The 20238-nt window shown below is 44.8% G+C and overlaps 2 protein-coding genes across 4 annotated transcripts; one reads left to right on the top strand and one right to left on the bottom strand.

Annotated features, from left to right (window-relative positions):
• Nucleotides 1-997: 997 nt before the first annotated feature.
• Nucleotides 998-1261, bottom strand: LOC121060053 (putative ubiquitin domain-containing protein TINCR). Its single transcript, XM_040537456.1, has one exon. It carries the CDS (start codon nucleotides 1259-1261, stop codon nucleotides 998-1000), a length of 264 nt encoding a protein of 87 aa, XP_040393390.1.
• Nucleotides 1200-20069, top strand: TPM4 (tropomyosin 4). Of its 3 annotated transcripts, XM_040537450.1 has the most exons (10): nucleotides 1200-1313; nucleotides 2598-2711; nucleotides 13489-13614; nucleotides 16356-16489; nucleotides 16788-16905; nucleotides 17243-17313; nucleotides 17562-17637; nucleotides 18022-18084; nucleotides 18169-18238; nucleotides 19683-20069. In XM_040537450.1, the coding sequence occupies exons 1-10, from the start codon at nucleotides 1215-1217 to the stop codon at nucleotides 19763-19765; spliced, it is 954 nt and encodes a 317-aa protein (XP_040393384.1). In that variant the 5' UTR covers nucleotides 1200-1214; the 3' UTR covers nucleotides 19766-20069. The 3 variants fall into 3 exon arrangements, with proteins under 3 accessions (XP_040393384.1, XP_040393385.1, XP_040393386.1); XM_040537451.1 differs by lacking the exons at nucleotides 1200-1313; nucleotides 2598-2711 and adding an exon at nucleotides 10944-11080; XM_040537452.1 differs by lacking the exons at nucleotides 1200-1313; nucleotides 2598-2711; nucleotides 13489-13614 and adding an exon at nucleotides 14144-14358.
• Nucleotides 20070-20238: the final 169 nt, after the last annotated feature.

The raw sequence follows: 20238 nt of genomic DNA, 5'->3' as shown, positions 1-20238 counted from the left end.
AATGCTTTGTTAAATCTTCTTTGTGTGAGATTTCAAGCTGCCTCTGGACTGGAAAATAGGACCATTCCAGTATATGGCATCTAATCAGAACTGAAGTCTTTAGTGCAGGTTTTTCTGCAGAGCAAACTCTGATCAGCACAGATGCATAACTCAGATGGCTCAGGATTCAGAAAGCTGAATTAGACACCGTACACCTGTGCTCTGCCATGCCTCTCTTCTACCCAGTACACCCAAAATGCTTCACAGAATGAATTGCGCTGACAGCAACAAGCCAGGTATTAGGAAAGATGGTGCAACTGGGCATAAGATCACCCCACTGAGCCCAGACTGGCCAGAGGGGCTGAGGTCCATTATGTCGAATTGCATTCCCACTGGAACGTAGGAGTTGCCCTTATTGAAAAGATTCACTGAATCTCCTTTATGCTGCCTGTCTTGGAAACCTCTCCCATCACTGCTTTGTGCCAAGATCTGGCCACATTTGGGGAAGTTGCCACCTCTCACCATCTCTGTCCAGCACTCACCGAGCTTTGCTGCTAGCAGGCGGCTCACTTCTCTTCCCTGTCAAAACAGGGCTGCGCCACCCCTAAACACTTGCCGAAAGTAACTACTAAAAAGAAATGGCGAGAGCCATGCATGACAGTAAAAGATGAAGAGAAGGGATAGGCTTCCACAGCACTCCCCTGGGTTGCACAAGCTCCCATTGGCACGTCTTCTCTCTCCCTCTGTTTGGCCATGTTGTCAGGAAAGTGAGACCTGATCAGAGACAGGTGTGGCAACGTCAACCAGATTTCCTCCCCCTCCTCTTTCTACCTTATTTCACAGTGCTGCATGTCTGGGATTGAAGAGACTTAAATCTCAATCTGCCTGCTGGAAATTGCAGGGTTTCAGCTCCCGATCTGCTTTCTGCAAACCCCAGCAGGAAAGTGTCCCAAAGGGCTGAGATACACAGAGCATTCCCCTTCCCTTGCACCACCCCCGCTGCAGATGAGCTCTTTGCCTACCTTTTATTGCTGACGAGAAGCAGGACAGAACCATTCTGGATATTGGCTTCTTTGAGAGTCTCGTGTTCTTCGAGCTGCCTGGAGTTGTAATAAAATGTCTTCTTCCAGGAGGTGACGCCCTCCCGCACCAAGTGAGCCCGCAGGTCCATCACCGTGTCTCTGGGTTTGACGGTCAGTGGCATCATCAGGTCCTCATCGGCCAGGTGCACCTTGATGTGGTACCTCTTCCAGCGAGAAAGACTCCTTCGCAGCGTGTCCATCCTCTCCAGCTCTCCGGGGACAGTGTGGCAGAGAGGAGCATCCAGCTGGGAGGTAGGTAAGGCAGGGATGTGGCTCTGAAGAGGCTGTCTGCCGTGAACAACTTAAAATGTCCTGCCAAACCTGTTCCTCACAGTTGCTAAGCTGCATGCTTCACATTCCAGGGAAGAGCTCACCTGGCTCCAAGAGCCTGCTGGCTGGGAAATGTCTCCATGAATCATTTCCACACACCCCTAAATCCCTTAATAATTACTGCGTCCTCACAAAGTGCTCTTCATTCCAATGGCTTTCACAGGACTTTAAAGATGGATCTCCACAGCCATTTGAAATGTGGGTGCCTTTGAAAAATGAATGGGTTTAGCAACCTCATGTCTCCTGCTCTAAAAAGCTGCCAGCTGTGGGATAGCTCAGTTCAAAAAGTAGACGTTGAGAAACCTCACAGCTATTTAACATGGCCATTTTAATGAAGAACAGAAAAATATTCTGCATAGAGAAAACTTCCTCATGGGGGAGAGCCAGAACATCCTGAAGGAGACTCAGAGCCGGTGTGAACACCCCTCGTTAGTGCACTGCAGTTTCATGTTAGGAGATCTGTACAGTTATTGTAGGAGAACAGGCTGGGACCCTCCAAAAGGGCATTCATTCATTGCTCCTCATACCATCACGTATCTAATACTGACTCACACACTCCTTGGCGGTTCATCATCTTGATTTCCTCCTCCTTGAAGATCCGTGCCTAATTGAAGTATTGGTCGTATCCTGCTCTAACACGTGAGCAGAGATAGCATCACAGGGCTGCAGGCACATGCGAAAAGGTGACAAGAGAGGCCTCAGAATACCAAGAGGAGCAAGTGATGCTCTGGTAAATACAGTGACACCTTCAAAAGGAAGGAAGCAATGCCGGCTGCAGGAGCTGGCTGTAATTGAACGATCCTGCAAGGCAGAATCTGACAGTCACAAGATGGTACTTCAGAGCAAACATCATCAAGATAAGGAAGTCATTTTTTTTTTCTCAAAAAGATCAAGTCACCCTCTTATCTTGCAGGTAGTTTCCTGCAGCCCATATTACCGGAATTAATTCCCTTGTCCATTCTTCTCAACACACACCAGTATTTCTAGACCAAAGTACTGCAATATAGTTGCCCTCAGAGTGTGCTCTTCACTAAAAAGGGGCTGCTCTTGCCTATTAGATAATGAAACAAATTGACAGATTTTCAGATATGGCAGCAGTCAGCTCCCATTGAGAACAAGAGATGTGTCCCCTCTCCCACTGAGAAACAATGAGGTTTCTACCCTGTCTTCTCACGTCTCTTCTTTTTTCCCTCCCCAATACGTTAGGTCTCTGTCAAGAACAACAGCTACACTACAGGCCATGGAGATTTCCCTGTGCACTTGATAGGAACTGAAACTTCTGCTAGCAAGTTTTTCTTTCTGGATTTGTTCACCGTAGAGGTATGATTGTTTTGGTGGTGACTGGGATTCCTGGGTCCTCACTCTGCCACTGAGTTACTGCAGAGGTTTGAGATGAGTCACGTCACGCCTTCATGTTTGTGTTTGCTCATCTTATGATTGCTGCGTGGTGTAACACGTGTCCTTTAGGCACCTCATGTGAAATAGGAACAGCTTTTAGCACAGCCGTGGCCCCTTTCATGGAAGCATTTATAAATAGAATAGATCTGCAGATATGTCAATATTTTTCTCAAACACATGACGCCACCACCATCATTAGTGAAGGAGAAACGGAGGCACAGAGCAGTGCAAAGCTGATTAAAAAAAAAAAAAGTAAAAGGCTCTTGTCCCCATGTCTAAGAATCTCATAGGTTGCATTTTCAGAGACCTACAGAATCTTACAAGTCTGGGTCATGGTGCATCCTTCTCCTTTGGGGTGTCATTCACTTGGGGAGCCAAAATTCATCTCTGGTGTAAATCCAGAGTCTCAGGGGTAAATCCGGGGTCTGATCCAATTCCCACTGCCATCCAAGAGCAGACTCTCATTGACGGCAGTCAGAACTGGATCGTGCTCCAGACACACTGAGGTCTGATGGCTCCGGCCAACAGAATTTGCCCGGTGAGTGCCAAGGGAAGCATAAGGCATTCTCATTTCAGCAGAGCCCGTCTGGTGTCAGTGAGTCCATCAGCTCCATCCTTCTAGCATACGTGACAGCCTGACAGCTGCCAAATACCTCCCTCAGACACCTTTCAGACAGCTCCTGTTTATTTTTAGGACAGCTCTTTCCAGTCAGGGCTCAGATGTGTGTATCATTACATAGAAAAGGGGGATGGTGGCAGAAAGAAAACACACAGCTATTATTTCTATTATTTTTCTTTCTTTACCAATTATATGGCTGGAGATTTTCTCATGTACCCCTATCCCCCATCTGCCCATGTTGGGACCATTCATTTTAAGAAAAGGGGTGATATTTTAGCCGATGAAAGCCAGCAGAAGGAGAAGCATAGCAGTGAAGTCAGCTTATGAAATATTGAAGCAGTGAAACCCTCACTGGAACACGTGAATGGCTAATGCCAGTTCCAATTAATTTTGAATTTTTCATTAAACCATTATTAAAAGCAAGAGGACAGCAGAAATAAGGGAAATTGACTTGGGCAGTATATTAAGTACCTTAGTTTTGCTGGAGGATGTTTTATTATCTGTCCAAAGCAATTATTTCACAAGCTCCTGATAGTTTGTGGGCTAAACAGAGGTATAGGTTGAAGTTCTAGATCGTCTTTTCTTAAAGTTATTTTAATCCTCATCCTCTACCCTGTGCCTCACAGCCTAATTGGGTGATGTCTCTGGTATGTCATATCTGGAGGACAAGACATGGAGTCAGAGTTCTGAGAATCTGTGATAATGTGTCACTCTGGCATTATTTACAAATCAAATAAAAACTTATTGACTTAAGCTTTTCCCCATATTGAGGGCAAACAGAGAATGTGCAAACATTCAGAGAAACACTCATTAGGAAAGCCTGAAAAGCAATTTAAAACCTAGGTGGGCTATGATTTTTTTAAGAACTAAAGCAACAACATTTAATAAAACACAGTCTTCTCCTCCCCTGCTCTCAAAGTTTCCCTACTCCATTGACTAGAGCAAAAGAGAAACACCTGCTTAAATTAGGTGCTTCATTAAGATGTCTCTTGTTGGTTAAGATAATCCTAGGCCTTATAATGTCTTCTTATAATACCAGAATAGAGACACATATTTCTTAGCCTTTTTTTGGCAATGGCTGTGTTTTCCTGCCTGCTGTGCTGCTGTCCTTGCAGAGGAGGACAGAAAAGTGGGATGTTGCTCTATCAGGAAATAAAGGTTTCTTCATTTCCTGGTAGCAATCATATGGAAAGTGCGACATCTGGAGAAAATAAGACCTCAGTTCCCCTGGAAGACTCTTTGGGGAAACCCCTCTGTCAATGCTGGCCTTTCAGGCAAGTAAGATACTGTGCTGGTTCCTGAAGCTGTCTGATCCCAGGACTCACAGTCACTAAAGCTTAAAACTAAGCATTAGCTAGCAGGCTCATTCTCTACCCCATGGTCATTCTCCTGCTCCATTACTCGATGGCGCAGAAGGAGGCTGCAGTGTTGTGACCTCTGAGACCCACACTGGCTGCTGGGGAGCATGGGGCTCAGAAAGGTTCACTCACTGTGAATGAATGGCTGTGCAGAACAAATCAAAAGGTTCAACAGTGATAGCTTATGGTTAGAAATCTCCAGTCCAAAATGCAGCCTGCCACCTAATCCACTCAGTGCCCCAGATATCTTAGGTAATGGGGCAGCTTAAGGTGCTAATATTTATATTTCTGAAAGCCCAGAGGTCCCAACTAGAGCTGTTCCACCATATGCCAAGTGCTTTACAGATAAGAAAGATGAGTAAGGCCTTTTCTATCACCCAGTGCTTCCCTCCTCCTGAGATGTGCTTGATTATAAAATGACTGGGCTCACTTTAGATGTCAAGTTACATCTACAGGAAATGAACAAAGAGCTAATAAATGATTAATAAATGCTTTGAAAAATGGGTAATTAAATGAAACAGCTTTTTAGAGTTCAACAGAAAAGCACAAAACATGTAAGCCCAAGCGATAACACTTCTCCTGATATAACTTATCTACAGCATACTGCTCACATCTGGAAGAGTGCTTAGAAATACTATTAACTTCTCGTGCACCACGAATAAAGAGAGCCTTTGTGAAGGAGGAGCAATTCTTCTCCTGGGGATAAGGGCAAATTCCTCATTGTTTAGGCCATTTAAAAACCGTAAAAGCTGGAAGGTACTTACGGTAACGTATATTGGGAGGTGTGCGTGATGATGGAAAGTGGCAATCTTTGCACTGACCCTATCCTGTCATCTGCCTGTCAAGCTATAGGGTCCTATTCTCCCAGGCCAGATGTCCTTTCTGTTATGCTGTATTCCTATCCTACATCTCCTTGCCTGGCACAGGGGAAAATGTCTTGTCATCCTGTCCTGCTCCATACAACAGTCAGGAGTTCTGATCCCATGTTTGGCATGGGATTGAACTTAAAACAGGCTTCAGAAAAAGCTGTGTATTTTCAGCTTTGAAGGAGCAAACTTGTCTGGTTTTGGAACTGCAAGTTTCTAAGTAAAAGCTAGTTGTGAGATGGTGACATTTTCTGGTGGAAAAGGAAATGTGAAGGAACAAAAAAACACTTAACGCACATGTTAAATGAACCAGTCAAGTGCAGACAATGGAAAAGATGAAAAATGGATATAGGAGAAAGCATTCTGCAGTGGTAGTTATTTCTTGCTGCAATTCTTTATAACTTCCCAGATAGGAGATTCATGACCCTAGGAAGCAGTCTGTATCCTCCAGGGTTTGGCCTGCAGCAGCCCATGACTCACTCACCTGCCAGGTTTGGCAGTAAGCTGAGAAACAAGCAAGATAGCAAAACATCTTGTGGAAACAGCAAAACTAGAGACGAACGAATTAACTGCTGGATGAGTGAAAAAAAAAATAAACCTGTGTGCACAAAGCGGGGGGGGGGGGGGGGGAGGGGGCTAGATAGAGCGAGCGAGTGCTCATGTCACTGGAAACTCCAGAGGAGCCTGCCTCCAAGGCAGCCAGCTCCATTTATTTGCAGGCAAAACAAATTCAGGATGCCTCAGCCTTGAAAGGTGAGGTAGGCGGAAATAAAAAGATTTGAGGCTCTACCAGCCATTCCACCAGCAGCAAGATGGTTTTCCAGGAGCTCAAGGAAGGAAGAGGATTTGTGAATCTACATTGCCATCTAATGGTCAGGAGGAGCTTAAAGCTTTCGGTACAGCCCAGAAATGGGCTACACTAGCAAAGTAACCGAGGAAGGAATGGTCCATAGCGATGACTGTCCTTTGGTCTAAAAGGAAATCCTTCCCTGTTACAGAATGGCAGTCCCCGGTGAAGGCAATACCGCTAACCCAGATAAAGGAAGGGTAGCCAAAGTCTTGGGATAGAGGCTGCTGATTTCTCCTCTTCTGGCATCCTCTCCACTCCATTCTGGATTAGCCAGGAACATGCACATAGGATGGGATTTGCTTTCCCCTTTGTTTGTACCAGATACTGGCATAGATATAGGCTTCCCAAGCAGGTGCACATTTCAGGTGCTGAGTGAATCCTGACATCGCATTCAAAACAGTTAACTCAGCATCTCAGGTGTTGAAGACCCTGTTGAAAAATACAGATAACCAGGATTAGATATGAAAAGAGGTCAATTCCCTTTGGATCTAGGCACAGGAAGAGTAGATCTGTCCTTTTGCTCACACCTGGCCCAGCACATTGTCTGCATCAGTGGTGAGTCATGGATACGTAACGAGACAGTAGCTGAAAGGGGATATTACTACCCTGCCATACCCTTTACACTGGGTGTTAGCCCTGCAGGGAAGACATACAAATAAAATTCAGTGAGATGTGAGGTTTTATGGATTTTGTCATTTCTAACCAAACATTTAAAAGGAAATGCCAGGAAGAGATGAATTTGGTGTTCATTCTGGTGCCACCTTTGTTACAGCATGCTGCTAAGGATGCACTGTATTACATAGTTTCTAGAACAGAAACTTTACAAGGGAGAGTTGAGTGTTAGGAGATACCTACATTAAGAAACCAAAGGAAACTTGGTAAAGGATTGTCAGAAGATTCTTCTACTTTGACACGTTTGTAGCCTTGACACATGCAACTTTGCATATAAGGAGGGGTTGGAGCTCATTCAATGTAAAAGAGTGGAAGGTGATATTTTATGACCATGAGTTTCAAATGAGCAGAAGCCAGAGAATAGATTAGGGATGTAAAATATCAGCTCTTTCCGGATAGTGAAATGGGCCATGGTGTCAGTACCAATTAATTTCTAAGAAAAAAAAAAGAAGAAGAAGAAGAAAGAAAGAAAGAAAGAAAGAAAGAAAGAAAGAAAGAAAGAAAGAAAGAAAGAAAGAAAAAATAAAAATAAGAAGAAGAAGAAGAAAAGAAAAAGAAAAATGGAGTAGGTATTGAGAATATGGAAAAAAATGGAGAACTGCCAGACCTCAGTCCACAGGACCAAAAGGACCCCCCCAGTCTGTTAAAACGCCTGCTGTGACATGCTTCCCATGCAGTGTGCTGCCAAAGAAATGAGCACACTCCCAAACAATCCAACTTCATTTCCTTCTGATATCGTCTCATATTTACACACAATCTTGCCAAGCCTTGCTAGGCCCAAACAATCATACTGAAAGAAGAGGAATAAACAAAGGAATTCCTACAACCTATAAAACGCTCTCCTGCCTGCCCAAGAAAAAGGAAATGGTTTGGAGGGAGGTCTTTTTTTTCTTTCTTGGTTGCTCACTGTTTCCCAAGCTAATGAAAGCCAGAGGCTGTGGGAGGGACAGGATTAACATTGCTGAGGGACCAGAGTGGATTTTTCAGGTATTTCTCTCCAGTTTGTGAAGCAGGGAGGGGAAGAAGGGAATGTACCTGGTTGAAGGGCTACACAAGATGACATGTTCCTTGACGTTCCTTTCTAAAAGTGGCTCTGAGTCATGCTACAGAGTTGATATGAAAAATGTCTCTCCTGCAGTAGAAATACAATAGTGAAAGAGCCTTTTGAGCATTCAGTTCTCCAGCCCCAATTCTGAGACTGCCCAAGCCTGCAGCAGGAGAGGGGCTGGTGAGCTGTCTGGAAAGCCTCCTCTGCCCCCCTCAGTAATCAGAAATTATGGAGAGGCTGTGAGAGCTGTCATAGAAACAGCTCAAAGCATGCCGAGGGCTACATGCAGCTGTAGTCCCAGGGAAAGGCATGCATGGTCTTGCAGCTACCTCCATTGTATGGGTTCCCGTAAGCGCTGGGTCAGACGGGGTGAACACCATACTTCCCCCACACACACCCCCACTCCCCATTTTCTCCCACATTTAATGTGTTTCCAAAGCTGTACCCCAAAACCTGCTTCTTTTATTAGTTTTTAACATCATTCATGAAGGTTTAACAGCACTGCTACTTCAGAGCCCCACCCTGTCTCCTTAAATCGGTTCCATGCTCAGAACTAGCAGCTCTTTGTTTTGGCTGCTTTGTCTTTCACTGTTCAAATCATGGAAATCAAAGTACACCCATGGGGTCACCTTGCCACAATGGTACCTGTGGGACAGAGGAGGGGAACAAGTATTCTAGTTTCTGTGAGGAAAAAATACATTTAATTATGTCAGGTGTACTGAGGAGTCATCCGCAGTGTGGGCTGGCAGCGGACACCACACTGGGGAGACGCAGGGCTGGTGCCCAAGCATGCTGCTTTGTGCTTCCAAGCATACACTACACTTATATCTGTTACAAATTCAGATAACATTTTCGTAAAGGTTAAAACCCTGTAGTCAGGGTTATTTAATTGCCCCTGATGAGGGATAGAGGCACGGGGGGCGTGGAACGCGCGGGCAGGAAGGGGGCGCATAGCCCTCTGGGAGCTGTAGTCCTCGGGCGCTCCGCCATCTTGGCGCCGCCAGAGCACCGACCCTGGGGCGCTCCCTGGCCGCCATCTTGGGCAGGGGGCGAAGCCTCCTTATGGGGAAGCGGCAGGGGCCACCGGGGTGGGGTTTTGGTCTGGTAGCAGTGTGAGGAGTGCTTGTATTTTGAATTGGGAGAGCTGTAAGTCCTTCACAAAAGGCAAACTGAGCAGCCTTGTGAGTGCTCTGACTGGCCTTGTGGTGCCAAAGTATGGTTTGTGAGATTCTGATCTTACTTGTGGGTGTTGTGGTAGCTTCATGTCCATTCTACCACCAGAGCAAGCTTAGATTAATAAAGGTGGCTTGTTTTTGTCCTTTTTTTTTCTTTCTTCCTTCACTGAGGTCTCTTCTGAAGGTCTGAATAGCGCTGAAGTGCTGTTCGAGCTCACCTCAGATGGCAGGGGGGCTGCCAGGCTCGTGGGCTGGAACTTGTGGCGCCCCCATGTCTGGGGATGCGAGCGCTTCTGAGGGAAGGTCTGTGAGGGTTTGTGTAGGAGTAGGGAGCTTGGGCTCTGTGTGGCCTGGGAGGGTGAAGGCTGGGGAGAGCAGGCAAGGGGGCAGAATCAGGGAGGGGGAAAGGCTAAATTGGGTGGGGAACAGGGCCTGAATTTGGTGAAGTAGGGGCAGATGAGGGTGTGGAGGTTTCTGCACAGCAAAGTCAACAAGTGTTTCTGGTCTTCCCTGGAGGGTGGGGTAAGCCCTTACTGTGGTCAGGGCAAAGCTGATCATGAAGTTAAGTTAGAGCATATGAAAGGATGTGAAAGGGTAGCTGGGCTTTGGGGATTTATGGGTTTAATAGGATTGGAGTAGGAAATAGGGCTCATCCCGGGGCCATTGGATGCTCTTCTTGGGTTGCCTGAGGAGCTGTTCCTGATGCTCTTCCCAGGGCCTGCTATTGCCTTGCTTGACAAGACAGGAGGTGGCTGCTGCATATAGGAGAAGATACTTACAGTGCTTATCAGGCTGCAGTGTCAGATGTATTGTTCAGTCCTGAAGTATTTAGCAAGAGAAAGTTCAAAGTCAGGTGCTCAAGCTCAATGAATTCCTTTGAGCCTGAACTTGGAATCCAAATCTGAACTCTGTTATGTATACCATTATAGATTACAGTTGGTTCCTTAAAATAAGTGGATATTTTCACAGCACAAAATAAATAAAAAAAATCGCTCTCAGCACATATTCTACATCTTTTTATAGTGTAAGTCTAGCTATCTGTTTTTTTGTTGTTGTTGTTTTTAATTTTTAGTGTGGTTTTATTTTGCAGGAATTAAAAAAGACACTTCTTTGTACTTCTTATAATAATGGCATAATAGTAATGAAGTCAGGCCATTCCCATTAGATCTATGGGGCTGTTTAATTGCTCTGCAAACACTAAGGGGTGCTAATAAGCTTTCTTTCAAGCATGTGTTCATATGTCAACACTTCTGCTTTGTCAGAAGCTTAAAAATGGAAACAGTTTTCTCTTTAAGAAAACAGGACCCAAATAAGGATATGATGGAGTGGTGAAGATTCCTCTAGTGAGTCTGTTCCAGCTCATTCCTTAGAAAGGCTGCATATGAAAGATCAGAGAAGAGGCCAGTAGATCTGGTTTTTGTCCAGGGGTCTCCAGGTTTAAAGCTCTCTACAGCTACTTGAGCTCAGTTTCCCTCTGACTTGGCTGGGCACAACTCCTTTCTCTGCCCAACTCATAAAAAAAAAATTAAAAGTTTAGTCTTCAGGATTTTTTCAGTTGCGTGACAAACACAACCTATCCTTTAGCAAAAATGGAAGCTATCAAGAAAAAAATGCAGATGTTGAAGTTAGACAAGGAGAATGCAATAGATAGAGCAGAGCAGGCTGAAACGGATAAAAAGGCAGCTGAGGACAAATGCAAACAGGCAAGTAGAAATAAAATCACAGATTATGCATGTGCTGTGGAAATAAGTGTAATTAAATATCATGTTGCAACTCTGATTCGGAGAAAAATATAAGTTGAACTTGGGTTTTTTGTTAATCTTTTGCCTTTTTAAGATGTTACGCTCGTACAGCCGGTGCTAGGTATTAACTTTTCAGCTATATTTGCAATTTTTTAAAGACTATCTTGTTTAAGTTTTTTAAATCATACATAATTGCTTTAATTTTCTTGTGCTTATGATTTCATGGAAAAGACTGCACAGACTTAAAATCAAAACTGTATAGCTTGAACACCTGTAGGACGAGTGTTAATACCTCCTGCAGTCAGCTGTGTCTAAAACTTAATTGAGCCTCTCCTTGAAGTGAATTAAGAAAGTTCACTTGACTAGTCTTTGGTCTATAGATGCCACTTAGAGGTGCTGGCTGTAACTTGACGGTAGGTATGCTGTGTTATTGTTTTGTTAGGAATGGTCAGCAATATCTTAATTTGAAAGCCCTAATTTTATCTGAATTACACAGATAACATTTGTATATTCTGTTGCTTTTCAGTGTGCTGTATTCTGGGTGTCTACCTCATGTACTTTCAGAATGGTCTTGAAATGGATGTTGACTACATTCCAGTTTGTTATAGAACTTCTTATAAAATTCTCATGTCTTTTCCTTTTATATGCTTTAAATATGTTTGCTTCTGCTACATCTTCCAGATTGCTCTTACGCATTGTTACTGTTTGGCCAAATGTTGCTTCTGTTCAAGTTGAGTTTGAGAACTTTGGGTGATAATCTTTCATTCATGTAGCTAAAACAACAGGAGAGATGTTTCCAAAAGGGTCGGCTGCTACTGTCTTTTCTCCCACTCCCAGCTTATGGAAAACTACTCTTCACTTCTGTTCTCTCACAGTAAGCTTCTGCAAGCTTCGTACACCACCATGTCAATGTAGTCACTGTTTCTTTCATAGCCTCTGAGGTGCTGATCAGATGCAGCTCTGCTGGGCCACACTTTTTCCCTAACAAATGTTTCTGCACTCAGTGGCAGAGGAGCCACAGCAGATTGTTACTCAGAATAGTTAATGGTGATTGAAATGCTCAGCCTTCCTTTGCATTTAGTTAGCAAAAGTTTCCTACTAAGTGACACACTTGTGGGAATGTTTTAAGTACATGAGGATAATTCACAACAAAAAGCTAAAAAGAGAAAATAAGTCTTTGATCTTATTCCTTTTCTCTGAATTGTACCCAATTTTTTATCTTTTCTTTTTTAATATAGGCACAGTACTCAAGTAGTGATTTTAATGTCATACACAAAAGAAGCATCACTTCCTTCATCCTGCTAGTTGTACCCCTGTTAGAGCATCGAAGTGAGCACATTCAGTTCTCTCACACTATCTGGTTACTCTAAAAGTATAGCAACATAAACAGTGTTCAAGAATAGCTCACTACCAAAAATGCTGTTAAAGCTATCTTTGAAGCTAGAATGAAGAAAATACGTGCCCTAAAACATACACTATTTTGAGTGAACTATTTTGATAGCCTAAACTTCTGTGGGGGCGGAGTTAAATTGTTAAATCTGTTTCTGTGCAGACTGAACTGTTTTGTATCGCAAATGGAGCAGATGGGCTTGCAGGCGCACCCTTATCAGCAGCAAGCCTCCTGATAATGCAAATTCTAAAGGGAGCATGAGACAGTTTGTCATTAAACAGTCTCCCAGCAGGTTATAAATAGTACCATTGTAGTGCACGATATGGATTTATATGGTATGGAGGAGAGAGCCTGAACCTCGTGGTGGGATGGGGTGTACCTTGTTGGCCCACAATTAGTCACAGAACGATTCAGGTCGGAAGGGACCTCCAGAGGTCATCTGGTCCCACCTCCCGCTTACGGCAGGGTCTGACCAGACCAATTCCCTCCTGCTTCCAGAGGACCACTTTTGAAGTGTCTCGAATGACGTGCAAAAAAGATGATGAAGGAATGACAACTGCATTTTTCTAGCTACAAAGAAATTGAACAGTTTCCTAATAGATCACCAGGTAATGGTGTTAAAACAAATAAAAAGATCTAACTTTAAAACATTTTTAATTATGCTGTAGAATTAACTGCTGCAGGATGTTGTGGAGTCCAAAATAGAAATGTGGTGTAAAAGGGACTATACCAGGCGTTAAACCAGATCCTGTGTGTGCAGCGATGAGGAGCGTTGTAATAAAGACAGTACGTTTTTAATGATCTTTCCCTGGAACCTGCTACCAGTCAGACTACTTGCAGTAAGAGGATCTGGTCTTCTTGTGACTCTGTTATATGTTAAAACTGATAGTAAAGAGGGGTTTTAGCCATGTTAAACTGTAGCCGATAATGTGCCACAATGTTTTCATTTTTGTTTGTTTTTTTTTTTTCCTCTTGAAAGGTAGAGGATGAGCTGGTAGCTCTGCAGAAGAAGTTGAAAGGAACCGAAGATGAGCTGGATAAGTACTCCGAGGCTCTCAAAGATGCCCAGGAAAAACTGGAGCAGGCTGAGAAGAAGGCCACTGATGTACGTACCTCCAGCTAACGTCCGTCTGTAACTACGCTCTGTTTTGCAGTATGCATGTAGTAGGTTGGTGGTACGAATCCCTGAGACTTGTTGTATTGCAGGACTTCAGTCAGGGGATGGGAAAAGCAGTGTTCGGTTTCAGGTATGTAAGTCTCCTGCCTGCTCCAGCAGCACGAACGCAGGCTGGCTGCTCAGCACCCAGCGCATGGCGCACAGCTGCCCTAGGGAGCTTGGGCTGGGGCTTTATGGGCCACACGGTGACCTCGCGGCACCGCACCAGTCGGGGGGTGCTGAGAGGGGGATTTCCAGGCCCCGGCGTGCGGAGGGAGCTCCTTGGCGGAGGTGAGACGGTCCCGAAGCAGCACAGAAGCGGCTGGGGGAGCAGCACGGAGCTGCTGCAGCTTGGCTTTGGCTGGGGGCTCCCGGTGAACCGGGGAGGGGGGGGGGGGGGGGGGTAGGTCGGGCCCCGAGCCGCGCCCGGCCCGGTTCCTCCGCGCTGACGTCACCAGCCCACCTCCAGCCGCGTGACGTCATCGGCCCATTGAAAGGCGCGGGGCCGCGCGCCGCCACGTGCAGCACCTCCGCGCCCTGCCCGCCGCCCGCACCGCGCCCATGGCCGCGCCGAGCTCCCTGGAAGCGGTGAAGAGGAAGATCCAGTGCCTGCAGCAGCAGGCCGATGAGGCGGAGGATCGCGCCCAGGTCCTCCAGCGGGAGCTGGACCTGGAACGGGACCTGCGGGAGAAAGTGAGACCTCCCGGGCTGCCTGCTCGCCTCTCTCGGTCGCTCTCTCCCGGGCTGCCTGCTCCTTCCTTCCTGTCTCTGGCTCTCTCTCCGCTGGGGGGTCCTGGCTCTCCCCGCGCCCCCCCCCCCCGTTCCTCGGCTGTCCCCTCGCTGCTCCGCTCCGCAGCTCCCCGCGGAAAGCCGCGGTGCTGCCGCAGCGCCTCGCCCGCGCCGTCCTCCGGGGGCACCGGGCTCGGCCGGGGCGCCGGCTGCTTGCCGCTCTCGGGGCCCTGCCCTGCGGAAAAGGCAGCGATCGGCAGCGCGGAGCGGTTGGGAGTTGAGTAGGAAATCGGGGCTTAATTAGGGGAAAAGCGCCGCATCACAACGAGCCGAGAGTTCCCGCCTCGGCGCCGCACCGCTGGCTCCAGCACAGCTGGGAAAAGTCCGAACTGCTGGAAAATAACTTCTCCCTCCTGGTTTTCACAGAGACATGAGCGCTATCCGCTAGCGTGCCGCTCTCCCGGGGCTGGACAGCTGGTTTCACTTAGATTTGTGTGTGATCAGCCTTCCCGGCATCTTCCTGCTATTTTATCACATGTCAGCGAGTTAGTTTTACCGTATAAGGACTGCGGGCTGCTTCTGGGAGAGGTGGAGCCAGGCTAACTCCAGCTTCCCAGTGGCCCCATCTCCATAGCTTTGGAATCTTGTTTAATTAAAATGGGACTTAAAAATGTCCTGTCTAGTGGAAGAAGTTGCAGACTGCCACGTAACAGACGCCAGTTTTCTCCATGATCGATGCCTTGTGTGCAAATCTAGTAAGTTAAGTATATAGCACTGGATAGAAAACAAATGAAATGCTGGGTAATTGTGACTAGAGGAATCCTGTGTCAGCTTCCATTTGGATCAGAGTCGCAGAAATCCTTTCCAAGATGGTACAGCTGTGAGCGGAAACCACATCCTCCAACTTAGGAGGAGCAGTCAGTAACCAAGTTTCAGAAGCTGCTGCAAAATGAGTATTTTGCAGAGTGTTTAACATAATGCGAAAAACGAGTGCTCTTGCAGAACCTATGGCCCATAAAAGTGCATTTTAAAAAAAGCTGTTAATCTGGTATATGGCAATCATGCTCAGATTTGGGGAGACCTATATGCTAAGTCGTTGAGCAGACTTAGCAACTGTTAAAGTGAGTCTTTTTTTCTACAAATAATGAGCGATTAAAGGACACGTATCTTAATAAACATGATGAATTTATGGACACTAGTTTGTTCATATTGTGTGTATGCAAGCATTTCTCCCAACAACCTCTTCATTTGTTACATAGTCTGTCCTGAAACAAAAGGTAACTACTGCTCAGTTTATTCAATAATACATAAACAGACCTTATTATTAAGAAATGTTTATTGCCTAATTCCTTAAGTACTACAGGAAGCAATGAAAAAGGAAAGTGAGCTTATTTTAAGAACATATTTAATTTTGCCCTATTTATGTTACAAAGAAGACTGACTCTCATGCTGTGGCCGACTGTATCCCCTGCCACTTAAAGATTATATACCATTGGCAGGCTTAGGAGGCCAAAGTAGCTTTAATTTTGGCAATGTGCTATGATAGGATATTACTGTAATTTGTGATGGAAAATAGAAATCAAATGTGAAGTTTTTGGAACAAGCCATTATGCAAACCAGTTGGTTTTTAACTTTGGATTCTACTGATCTAGGCATGTGAAGTGATCTGAGAACACTTCTCCATTTGCAATCAATGTCTAATCCTTTGTTGTGTGGCAGGAATGACAAGTACCACTGAAAAAAAAAAAGAAAGGAGAAGCACATACTCCATACCTTGACATTCCTGAGATGCCATAGTTTAAACAAACAAAAAGCAGAGAGAGAGGGAAAGGTTTTCAGAGCTTCCCTGCTGTAGCAAGGAGAAGCCTTTGCAATTAAAAGGAAACTGATTAGATGTGAACATTTGTCAGATGGCAACTGGCACGCACAGAACCTCAATTCTAGGTGGTTATTTCACATAGGCTGAAGGTGAGGTGGCAGCTCTGAACAGACGTATCCAACTAGTGGAAGAGGAGTTGGATCGTGCCCAAGAACGGCTGGCCACAGCCTTGCAGAAACTGGAGGAGGCTGAGAAAGCAGCGGATGAGAGTGAGAGGTGTGTTTCCTTTTCTTCTTCTTTCTTTTTTTTTTTTTTGGTAGCAAACAAAAATGAATATACACAACTAAAATATTCCAGCATCTACGTGTGCTAATGTGTATTGGAGGTCAGAGACTCAGAACTAGAGGCACGGGGGTTTTTTTCTTAATGGAGTCATTCTGTTAGCCTAGAAGAACATGATAGTATGGTTATAATGGGATCCTTTCTAGTTATAAATATTGAATTCCACTTCAGGACTTTCGAGATAAAAGTGCTAAAATGCTTCTACATTAAACACGCACTTTGATTTCTGCAGAGGAATGAAGGTTATTGAGAACAGAGCAATGAAAGATGAAGAAAAAATGGAAATCCAGGAAATGCAACTGAAGGAGGCCAAGCATATTGCTGAAGAAGCTGACCGCAAATACGAAGAGGTAAAAGGGATGCCTAAATAAGGAAGTGATAAACCATATGGGAGAAGTGGGAACAACTGTGTTATTCTTCAGTTTAGTCATTCTTTGTATGCTTTTCACTGTGTGATAGCAACCTTTGAAGGTTCCCAAAAAGGAATAACGTTAATGGTGACTTTAGCAGCATTTAAGATACTTAATTCTAAGAACACTGAAAAGTAACTTATTTGGGGAAAAAGACTTTGATGTTTGCATGTTTGTTTTACTCTAGTTTCATTCAGAAGGGAAGCACAAGCACAGCCCTTTGAGAGAAACATGCAAGAAATGATAGCAGCTTGATACAATTGTTTTCTCTTTCCAGGTTGCTCGTAAATTGGTTATTTTGGAGGGTGAGCTAGAAAGAGCTGAAGAGCGTGCAGAGGTGTCCGAAGTGTGAGTAGCTTTACAAACACAGAACTAGTTTAGAATACAGTAAAGGTTAAAGCTACATTTCATTAGAAAAATCTAATGCTAGCAGACAAGCACATAGTATATTCGGAAAAGCTTTTTGCACCTTATACACCCAACTTTCTGCTTTCAGACTTAATAAATATTTTGTATCTTATATTTTTAAGACTTCTTGAAAGTAAAATTAAACCATAACAGGAAGAGTAGTAATTTCTCCTTTTTTTCCCCCGTAGTAAATGTAGTGACCTTGAAGAGGAGTTAAAGAATGTCACTAACAATCTGAAGTCTTTGGAAGCTCAATCTGAAAAGGTTGGTTCTTTAAGTAACATAAGGGATGGGGGCAAAGTCAAAACCTGTAATTAAAATTCATAGAAATAATCCAGAGATACAAAGAAATTAAAAGGGGTTAGCTGACTGCCTGTTTAAAGAGACTATGGATAATACTGAATAGGTTCTCTTACACTTTCAGCCTTTTTTGTGCTGCAAATGAAAGTAAGGCAATTACCAGTCTTAAAATGACGGTATATGAACTAGACTTTGAGATGTCTTGACAAAGATGAAAAAAGTATGGGTGTATGCAAAGGGTGTATGCAACTGTTGTAAAAGGAAAAGTGGTTATAAACAGTGGTCATGTTTCCACAAACATTTGTTGTTGCTGCCACAACTTCCCTTAAAGAGTGTTTGTTTTCACAGTACTCAGAAAAAGAAGATAAATATGAAGAAGAAATCAAGATTCTCTCTGACAAGCTGAAAGAAGTAAGTTTATCCATCCCCAAACTGTATTTTGGCAGCTTTTTTTTTTTTTTAACAGCACTCAATTATTCTATTTGTTTTTTTTAGGCTGAAACTCGTGCTGAATTTGCTGAGAGAACAGTTGCCAAACTGGAAAAGTCTATCGATGATCTGGAAGGTATGAAATCACTCCGGTTCTTGTTTTTAAAATCTTCAGTTTCAAGTCAGAAAACAAAATTCTAGGAGTGAGTAATGTATTTTGTTAGGAAATGACAGAAGTATTCATCAGGTATATAGGTGAGCCAGCATGATACAGCTGGTAATCCACTGGACATACCTGTCCAGCCCAGTTGGTACCTATGGACCAGAGGGAATTTTCCTGAAAGAGGTTCTCTTCCAAAAACTTGGTAACAATAACCTCATTTTGGCTACCTCACAAACGTATATGCTCAAACACCCTTTCTATTAATAAAATCATAATCCTATTTAGCCTGATTACTGAAAAATAAGTTTGAGAGATTAATAAAAAAAAAAAAAAAAAAGGACATGTAGAGACCTGGCAGGTGGGTGTATTTTTGCTTTCATACTGGTACTCAATTACAGATCTGTTTTCTTCTTTTGTTTTCCTCCACAATTGCTTCGGTCGCTGCCTTCTGCCTGTCTTCGTTTCTTCTGCTATACGCCTTTTCCTCTGGACTGTTTCTCTGCATTTCTTGCTGAAACATGCCTTCTGCCTTCGTGACTGATAGATGAGCTGTACGCTCAGAAGCTGAAGTACAAAGCTATCAGTGAGGAGCTTGACCATGCTCTCAATGACATGACCTCTCTGTAATTTGCACTTGTTTGGGGGGGGCGCTTTGACTTGCTGCATTTCTTAAGCTTTTCTTGCCTTTAATACCTGTCACTTCTGTGCAATTCAATCCTCTCTGTAAGAACCGAGCTCAATAAAAACAAGATACCTCTGCCTTTCAGCTCTTGGGTTTCTTTCCTTACAATTCACCTAAAACAGACCAGTAATGACACTAAGTTCAGCTCCTCACACCGGGGTGCAGTAGATGCAGTCAGCACAGGTGGGACAGGGAGGGTGGTGTGGCCCAGGATACTGGGGCAACAGGGCCATGCTTGTCCCTGACAAGTGCCGTAGACCTCGGTCTGTCTCAGCACCCCTGGCAGCCAGGACAGAACCCAGGGGACTGCCAAAGGCCTGGATTTTGGTATTCCCAAAGACAGGCCCAGCGGTGAAAAGCTTTGAGCTCACTTCTGTGCAAGTGTGGAGCTCTGCCTGGTTTAAAATTGACGGGACAATGAAAACTGTAGGTTGGGTCCTACAAGTCAGATGTTAAATCAAAACGCGAGTCTGGCACATAACGCGAGAAATGCCCAAAACCTCACGAAATAATGATTGAAAAAAAAAAAAAAGTAAAAATGGGGGAATGTGATTGTTTTTCTTGAATGTCGAGGTGAGGTTTTTTTAAAGAGTTTTTTTAATATATTTAAAGTTTTATATTTAATGAGAAAAGATTTAAAGAGAAATTTATTTATTTTTTATTTTATTTATTTAAAGAGGAAAGGCAGTAATGTGATGTGCGTTTTAAGTCCTGTTTTTTCTCCTTTCTCCCTAGAAAAACTTGCTCAAGCGAAAGAAGAGAACTTGGGCTTGCACCAGACACTGGACCAGACACTAAACGAACTGAACTGTATATGAAGCAGGGAAGAGGAGCTCAGCAGCCCCCTGAGGCTTAAACCCTCACCTCCTGTACCGCGCCACTCCTCTCCCTTTCCCTCTCTGTACCCTGGAAGACAAAAAAAAAACACCAACAAACTTTAAGTTATGACCAGTACCGAAACACGAAGGGCTCCGGGGGTGACGGGGAGGGAGCCTCGTGCGTTCGGTGCTGCCCCCGGCCCGAGCCGCCCGCTCTGGGGGTGGCTGTGGGGCCGGAGTCGGCGCCACCCCCCACCCCTCCCCCGCTGGCGGTGCCCGGCGGCCATTAAACGGTTCTGTCAGCCCCGCGTCGCCTCGGCTCCTTACTCCGCGCGTCACGTGACGCCCCGCCCCAATCGCGTCGCTCCTCGCCGCGCCGAGCCGAAGCCAATGAGGCGCCGGCTCCCTTCCCTTCCTGCCGGGCCCTGCGGGAGCCGCGCCGCTCGGCTCAGCCAATGGGAAGGCGGCGGGCG

Source organism: Cygnus olor, chromosome 26 (assembly GCF_009769625.2).
Source record: "Cygnus olor isolate bCygOlo1 chromosome 26, bCygOlo1.pri.v2, whole genome shotgun sequence".
Classification (NCBI taxonomy): Eukaryota; Metazoa; Chordata; class Aves; order Anseriformes; family Anatidae; genus Cygnus; species Cygnus olor.
The sequence above is the reverse complement of the archived record's forward strand: the minus strand, read 5'-3'. Positions and strand labels throughout refer to the sequence as shown.